The 9,216-nt window shown below is 37.3% G+C and overlaps 1 protein-coding gene across 1 annotated transcript; it reads left to right on the forward strand.

Moving 5' to 3' along the window:
• Positions 1-472: 472 nt before the first annotated feature.
• On the forward strand, positions 473-8,428 carry sub1b (SUB1 regulator of transcription b). The gene is made up of 5 exons (XM_017452572.3): positions 473-555; positions 5,026-5,095; positions 5,197-5,316; positions 6,138-6,246; positions 7,699-8,428. The coding sequence occupies exons 2-5, from the start codon at positions 5,027-5,029 to the stop codon at positions 7,776-7,778; spliced, it is 378 nt and encodes a 125-aa protein (XP_017308061.1). The 5' UTR covers positions 473-555; position 5,026; the 3' UTR covers positions 7,779-8,428.
• Positions 8,429-9,216: the final 788 nt, after the last annotated feature.

The following is a 9,216-nucleotide window of genomic DNA, read 5'->3' on the forward strand; positions in this document are numbered from 1 at the left end:
TGTATTTTAATGCGTAAAAAAATTCCGCATACGTTTTGAGTTTAAATGAATTATTTTAGATAAGAAACAAAACTGTAAACAGTACTCCATAAATGTATTATGAAATAGTACAAATGTACATAAAAACAATTTAAGGGTTTAAAAATAAAAGATAGGCCGTATTAAAATAAAGTATTTAATAAAAGTTTTATTATTTCTTATTTTCAGGTCTCTGAAATTTTTACATTAATTGCTGTACAATGTGTGGGCATTTTTGGAAAACTATTTGTGTGGCTACGAATTCAATTAAAAACAATAAAAGTACATCAAAAAAAATAAGATGCCCATCCAAAATGGCGGCGCAGTTGACGTGTTTGGCTTAACCTTTTTTATGGCTAGTGTACGTCAAATGCCTGATATGATTGGTTAATGATAGTCCACGTGATCTGAGCCGGGCGTTACATTTCCAATGCTGTGATCTCTCGCCCTGCGCGTGAGACACAAATCTACGGTTCAGGCTCAGTGTTGGTGCCCAGGATTCAGTGAACATCCGGCTAGATAACTGCATCATCTAACGTAAGTCAGCTATGCACCTGAAAGCGAATGATATAAACTGTAATGCTGATATCAACAAGCCGGAAGTGAGTCCAGGATGTGTGCTAAAGTGTCTCCCAGTGTCATTAGAGTGTTTCTGTGGGAGTAACGGTTATTTTATTTCCAGGCCTCATGACCCACGTTGTCGCTACAGCAGTGAGCTAGCTGAGCACATTCAGACCTGTTTACTACATCTAATCATCAAGAAGATTCGCTAATCATTTAGTTAAGGTCATTCATTAGAAAATAAAATGAACCACAGAGCCATGACACCAGGGAAGGCATGAGTCTTTCTTTCTTTCTTTCTTTCTTTCTTTCTTTCTTTCCTTCTTTCCTTCCTTCTGTCTTTCTTTTTCTTTATTTTATGATACTTTTTTTATTGTGTGTGTGTGTGTGTGTGTGTGTGTGTGTGTGTGTGTGTGTGTGTGTTTTTTGTTCGTTCGTTTGTTTGTTTTTTTAGAGATGTTTTATAAATACATCCAGGGGTACATTTAATAGAGAAAGGAAAGAAAAAAAAGAATTAAATAAGAAAATAGAAATGTTAGGTTTTATTAACTAACTAAATAATAATAATAAAAACCCTTATCAAAATGTTTATATACATTAATACATTTTATAGCTTTCTGAAGGTTCGATTCCTGCCTCCGTCCTGTGTAAGTGGAGTTTGTATGTTCTCCCCGTGCTTCGGGGGTTTCCTCCAGGTACTCCAGTTTCCTCGCTCAGTCCAAAGACATGTGTTGTAGGCTGATTGTTATTTACAAGTTGTCCGTAGTGTTTGAATGGACAGTTTGTGCCCTGTGATGAGTTGGCACCCCATGAAGGATGTCCCCCTGTCTTGTGCCCTGAGCTGCCTGGGATATAGGCTCCAGGTTCCCCCTGAGCCTGTGTAGGATAATCCATATGGAAAATAGATGCATGCATGGATGGATGGATGGACAGCTTTCTTATTTTTTTCAAGTTTTATATTGTTTTCAGTTTTATTTCTCCCCGTTTACATTTATGTATACTAAATTTAACTAATTGAAGTAGCAAATTCATTCAGTAATATTCCTCATGATATGTCATAGATGGAAAAAAACCCCAAATAAAACATTTTTGAGACAAAAGTCAAAAGCTAAGCGTGATCTTTAATAAATGAGCAGAAATCTGACTTAAAAAACTAGTTGAATGAGGACAACAACAAAATAAATTAATGTTTCCGCATGTTATATACAAAACGTACAAAAATATCAAGATCACAATTATATCTGCTTACAAGATAGGATAATATTTATAAATGAGTTTAAAAGTAATTTCTTTGATTTTATTTGTGATTAAATAATTGTGTGTTAATTTCTGGGCAGGCTTCACCTGTTTTATTTCTGTATGGCAATGACATCCGTGCCTTGTTACTATTGCATGAAATACTGCACTTTAAAATGCATTTACTATTTCACATAAACTTCATTTTGTTTTGCACAGCCTTGCTGTTCAAGAGTGACAGTACAAGACTTTAGTCCTGATCATCTCCTACTTCCTATTCCCTACAAGTAAACTTGTGATGTCATGAGTATGCTTGGTATTCTGTGTTATCCCGGTGTCCGAACCAGTGCCCTACTCCACATCTCAGGGAGAATGTTGTCCTGTGTTATGACCTGGATTAATGTGGGAGGTCACCGGATCTCTTGACATGTTGGATTAGACAAAGCCTAGATTAGGTTTTGTACCACACCCAGGCACATTGCATGACCGGTCTGCTACTCACTATTCCCTTCAAACACCAGTGTGTATTGAGTAGCTGCTAGGGTGCATAATTTATACAGTAATCTATAGCAGTGCATTGTGGGTTGTCATAAGTGGGTTGAACATTCTTCCTGAGCTCCTGTCTGTTCTCCTCATGTCTGCATGGGTTTTCTCTGGTTTCTCCAGTTTCCTCCCAAAATCATGCCAGTAGGCAGACTCATGACTCTACATTGCCCCTAGGTATGAATGTGTGTTCTCATGCTGCGCTCCAGTGGACTGGTTTCCTATTCAGGCTGTATTCCCGCTTTCGCATCCAGTGTTCCGGGGACAGGCTTCAGATCCACAGCAATCCAGACCAGTATAAAGCATTAAGTGAAGACAAACAAATTAATGAATGATTATAGCACACTATATAGTAAATAGGGTTTACTGTACAATACTTTAAGTAGTGCACAATGTTGAAAAAAAGGGTGTAATTTATTGCATAAATCTTTAGACCAGTCTCTCTGCAGAACTTCTCTTGACTGCTGGTTTGCATACGATTTGCTTCCTCCAAACATACTGTACAGCACATGCATGCTGGACCACGGTTCAAGATATGAGGCAAGATATTTTGCAAAGGGATGGTTGTAAAGCTGGCTTCACTTTCTGTTTTTATCAGTGCTGTGGTCAGACACTGGCAAGGACACAGGGTGATTTTCCTGATTGTCAACTTTGCCTTTAATTCTAAGGGCACACCCAACATCTTTTCCATAACTATGGAAGGCATGATATTTTTTCCCCCAAACATTTCTAATTGCCTCATAACTGGCAACTTGTGCTTTGGATTAAGTGTCATTGAAGAGATAATGTTTTGTTTTGTTCTTCATCAGGGCAGGTGGGTATTCGGTTCGTTTTCATCATGTACGATGGGCCCTTGCTTCACTTTTCACAGTGACCTTATTACTTCTGTGCAGTTTTAGGCATCACTTCAGTGCAGAGATTTGTATTACACAATAACCCGCCTTTTACATAATAAAATACCTTTGAATTTCAATGTCGTGTGTGTGCCTGTCAGACCTGAGTGAGATTCTGTGAACACGCCACTTCCACCATTGGCTGAAAACTCATCAACTCCACCCTTCCACTTTACCAAAAGTCTTCTTGTTGCTAGTAAGAACCCTCTGTGTTGTAAATAAATGACCCTGTATGACCGAACGCATGCTGGTTCCTACAACAAGCGCTGTGCCACAAAATAAATCTGAAAGGAAACTTTTAAAAATGGCAGTAAATACCTGACCATTTAAATGCATTTTGCTGAAGGATAATGAAAATGGCAGGCATTAGTGCAAAGTCTGTTATGGATTTCGGACAAGTCATCTTTATATTCTTGCATTTTTTTTTTTCTTTCATTTTCTTGTTTTTTTTTTTGTTTGTTTGTTTTTGATCCAATGCACATTTTAATCCAAATATTGGATTATTACCCAAATGTACACATTCAGTTTACTTGTCAGTCACTATTTGCTGTATTAACACTTGGTCATAAAATATTGCACGTTGTTTTTGTATATGGTTCTATGCTGCATAGCTGAAATTGTTTCCTATATAAAGGAATGAACAGATAGATAAGTGTTTCACAACCAGCAGATTATAAATCAGTATGTTTACAAAAACTAGATCATGCAGTTTGGCCAACTATGCAGCAAGTCAACAAGACATTTATCACATAAGACATTCGGATAGGAGTTTAACGGCAAACGTGCACAAACATACAGTACCTACTCTTTTATTTATTTATTTATCTATTTATTTATTTATTTATTTTAAAATTGGTGTTACAGCAGTAGTGCATTTTAAATCTCGAAAACTGGTATTTTATTTATTGGTGGTTTCTGACTCGGACACACTTCTATTGCTGTGGCTTGTCCCGCCCTCTGACCTGTTTTTCATCTTGATGTTCAAATTCTGCTTGCAGTTTCTGCATTTGTAACTCTTGTGTATGATCCCACATAGAGACCCTAAAGATCTGCATTCCCCAGAAACAGTTTCTGGCCAAGTCGTCTTCTGGCTTTGCTTCAGTGGATTATCTCTCCTGGATACTGTAGATTTGTACCTAAGAACTGCTGCTGTAATCATAAAGACTGTCCTGTGCTCACAATATGCTCATTCTCATCCTTTTCAACACTGTTTCCAGTATACTGAAGAGTAATGATTTATAACAGTGGTCACCAACCCTCTTCCTTGAGATCTACGTTCCTGCAGGTTTCATCTCCAAACAAAATCTAACACCTGTTTTTAGTTGATCAAGAACTTCTTAAGGCAGTGATTAGATGGTCAGGTGGACACGGTCATGGTTGGAGCTAAAGTCTTCAGGAAGGTAGATCTCCAGGAACAGGGTTGGTGACATCCAATTTATAATCTCTCCACCCGGTGTCACCCGAAAGAGAACAGATTCCCTTTTGAGTCTGGTTCCTCTCAAGGTTTCCTCCTCGTGTTGTTTCGGGGAGTTTTTCCTTGCCTGCCACCTCTGGTGTGCTCATTCGGGAACTAAATTTGCATCTTGATTTCTGTGAAGTTGCTTTGTTACGATGTCCGTTATTGAATTGAATTGATCTGAGGCATACTGCTTATTTATGACCTTTCTAAACCGTTTGCAAGTGTCATCCTGAGTATTGAGTTTTCTTAAATCACCATGTGGGGGCAGTGTTGGCCTACATTTTACAGTAACAGCCTTGTGGTTGTCTTCCTCAGCATGCCCAAATCAAAAGAGGTGCTGTCCTCCACGTCAGGCACTGACTCTGAGAGTGACGCCGAAACAAAGGTAGGATCGTTAGTATTACTTTACATTTATAGTTTGCATTTTAAAGTTGTTCTCTGATGACACTTTACATTTATTGTGCTAAATGTAACAATTTCTCACAGGCCAAGAGGAAGAAGACAAGCAAAGTGGAGAAACCTGCTAAAAAACAGAAGGGCGGAGAGAGCTCCAAGCCAAGTGGCTCCTCTAAGAGTGATAATAATGCTGGTGACAACATGTTTCAGGTTTAGACCATCTTTCCTCACACATTCACATGCTCAAATAGTTTCTGTGCTCAGGATTAATATGCTGTGTGGCGTGGGGGGAAAAAAAGTCTGAAATGTGCTTTGTAGAAGCTGACTTATGCAAGGCAGTAGATATGACTGAGAAAGTACTGGAGCGTATATACCCATTATTCCAGTGCATTTATAGTTTTCAGAATCGGTTTCAAAACAATAGTGCCCTTTGGCTGTCTTAGAACACCATAATGCTCCGTTCTCACTGACGGCGGATTCAGTGCAACCATTTTCTCCCTGCCGTTTTCCATTCATCATCCAGCTCTCTCCTATCATACAACAACTACAGATTAGGGAGTGAAGGTTAACACATTCTTCCTCCCAGACATGTGTGACTGCGACTTTCCAAACTGCTGCTCGTGCTGCACTTGGAGGAAAGCGCTATCCGCCCTCTTCCGCATACATGCACCCACGACTGGCTGGTGTAGCTGTGAATGAGAGCGGAACGAGTGTATGCCATGTCTTCCACCCAGTTATCCATAGCTCCCTTGGCTCTTGAACACTCTTGAGCTGTGGCATCATCGGAGTTCGTAGTCGCGGTCTACCAGAGATGGCGCACACGCTTTTCTGTTCCGCTACTTGAGAGCCGTAGTTTCAGAAAATTGTAATTAAAATTGGCTTAAATTGAGGCATGAAGTTTTAAAGCTTACCCCAAACCATGACTTATTCTAGGCCTGGTACACTCTCTGTGTTTGAATTAGGACAGAAAATATAACTATGCTATCATAAAATGTTTGATGGCCTGAATCTGTGTAATATGTCTGTTTCAGATTGGGAAGATGCGATATGTCAGTGTCAGGGATTTCAAAGGAAAGGTGTTGATTGATGTTAGGGAATACTGGATGGACCAAGCAGGTGAAATGAAGCCAGGCAAAAAAGGTAATTGTGCTCTAGTTGACATTTTAGTTGAAATTTAGTTAATCATATAAGCATCATTGCTGATATTATAAATGATGGAAAATCTGACAAGAGTCTGATAAGAGAACTTTGATGCTGTAAACACACTGTCAAGTATGTTTTAAGAACAAAATTGCACAACTGTACGTGCTGGTCTTAAAATGTATAAATGAGAGGTCAACTGATAGTGGATTTTACCGAAACGATAACTAAGATGGGCAGTCCCGGCTGATAACGGCTAGTTTTTCAAATTGATACTGAATGAAAACGTAACATTCGAATAATATATTGCTTAACTTTATTACAAAAATAAACCGTACTGATTGCACCATGAAAATGTATCGAACTTTTTAAAATGAAATAAATATTATTTATATATAAGCTATTAATAAATAATAAAGTAAATAAAAGATAAAAATTCAAACTGAGCCAAAAAGTAGCATTCCAAATAACACATAAAAGTAGAGACATAAAAAATGAATACAAAAAAACCACTTCAAATAACACGACAAAATTAGTCGGTAATAGTTTTTATTTCATCTCTAGAGGCCGCTCTCGTACTGTATAATGACAGCGGACCCTTCTCAGCCGCTCCCGCAAGAAGGAAAAAATCTGTCGGTGTGAATTTTTGCTGATCGCCAATCATTTCCGGCCTCCAGTATAAATGTTCTGGTACATAGTCTTTGGCACAGCAGTAAGCTAATCATGTAGCTAACATCTGATAACATTAGCATTATATATGGCCAACATTAGTTATGCAATGTGCTTAAAAAGGTTATAATTTTGTTTGTAAGGGGTGTGTGGGGGTGCTTGCGTATTGTATGTGTAATGTATTTGAATCTTACTATTGCTAAATATTTTTAAATGATATTTTAAGGCAAAATATATTTAGACACAATTTTGCATTTTTGAATCGAAAATGAAATATCTTATAGTTTAGATCGTCATTCATTCAGAAAGATGACTAATGTGGCCTAAATACGCTTTAAAATGTCTTTTTCTTTTGAGTTTATAACATTTATAAGTTATTTATTGAGATTGAGGGATAACTACAGAATAAAACCAAATAGACTTTATGCTTACAGGTATTAATAAGGTTGTATAGCTAGTTTCTAAATGTCTCAAAATTTAGAAAATGTATATAACATTTTCTAAATTTGAAAATATAATACAACTTTAAAGGTAATTACATTTATTAAAGAAGTAATATAGTGGCGCAAGCTGCAGTGTCAAAACATTCTCTTAAAAATGATCTCACCTACACTAAACCTTATAAGACTAATGACATGAGTTATCTCTCTTCTGCTCTTTCTCAATAATATTGACTCCGATTTGAGCATTTTATATGAAAGATTCCTTTAAATGAATGTTTAATGTTTTAATAATGTAATGTTTATTTTGGTTGTGTCATTAATTGTAACAAATCACCCTCAGGTATCTCGCTGAACCCAGAGCAGTGGAACCAGCTGAAGGAACAAATGTCGGACATTGATGACGCAATAAGAAGATTATAAAATTTGTCTGTGTTTCGGTGGGAGGGCTGGGTGGGGTAGAGTGTTTTTAGAGTTCCTGTTCTTTTGGCATCTGGACACTGGGTGAAAAAAAATATCGTGTTGTTTTATCTTCTACTTATATGTTGTTGGGTATGCACCAATCCCTTTTTTTTTCCTTTCCATTTTTGACATGATCTCAATATGAGCTTCATAGTATCAGACAATACCTAATGACCGCCACTAAGCCGAGTTTTTGCAAGCTTCTGTTCCCAAGTTATGCAAGACACTAGAGACCTGTTGATTTTTGTGTGTGAAATCTGTGTGCCAGTCAGTGTAACAAGCCTTCATGGCATAGAATACGTCAGTAGATCAGACTGGAAGATGTCGGATCCAATGCCAGTGTTTCAAGCCAGTATGGGACCGATAACATTACTCTGTATTGGGTTGGTGTATCCCTGGTGGTTGCAGTTTAGTTGAAGTAGAGTGTTTTTTTTTTCTCTTTTTTTTTTTTTTTTTCTTTCTTTGGTGACACATATATATCTCGTTTAAACCTGCTGCTTGTTGTTTTGTAATAGATGGTTGAAAAGTCCACAACGGATAAACACTGCTTTGGGAATAAACTTGTCACACTGTTCGTTATACGTGGTATGTGTAATAAAGGGTACATCATATGCTTGGGTGGTTTCACAATCAGGCATGTTTATCATTTTTGTTTTGCACCCTCTTCAAGTATGTGCTAGATAAATAGCAACTACTAGCCTGGCTTCAAATCAGCAAAGCTCAGATGCATGACTGTTGGCTTTTTGCTGCACATATTGTGGACAGTTTTGCCATTGGTTTTAATATTTAACAGCTGAAGGATGAATCAAAATGAAAATATGGCTTTCTGTGATGCTCAGTGCATTCAGTACTAAGTCTCAGTTTGTGTATGTGATTTTTTTTTTTTTTTTTTTTTGCTTGCCTTCGCGTGGGAGCAGGAATTATAATTGTCCATACACCCACTCAGACATAGACCAGACTCCGGTGCAACAACAGCCCTTTCAGAGAACTGTCCAGAAGAGCCATCTTGCATCAATTGCATTTGCTGACCAAAATTAAATCAGGATCGTAAATCACAGTAGCCTCTGTATGGCCAGCACCGTTTTTTGTGACTACATGGTTTACGATGTTGCGTGCAAAGGCTGATCTCACTTAGGATCATGTTATCCTATTTATTATTATTATTATTATTATTATTATTATTATTATTATTATTATTATTATTATAATTTGTTTTTAAATTCTGTATATCACTCTATATTGTAAATGAATGATCATCAGCTTTATAATATACCTCAGTGATTGAGAGAATTGACATTAAATAAAAAGGAAGTTAACATTTTTATTATTTGAAAACCATGACCAAGTTTAGGTTCAAGCAAAACATTGAAGCATTGAGCATTTAATACTCCCGAAATTT

Source organism: Ictalurus punctatus, chromosome 22 (genome assembly GCF_001660625.3).
Source record: "Ictalurus punctatus breed USDA103 chromosome 22, Coco_2.0, whole genome shotgun sequence".
Taxonomy (NCBI): Eukaryota; Metazoa; Chordata; class Actinopteri; order Siluriformes; family Ictaluridae; genus Ictalurus; species Ictalurus punctatus.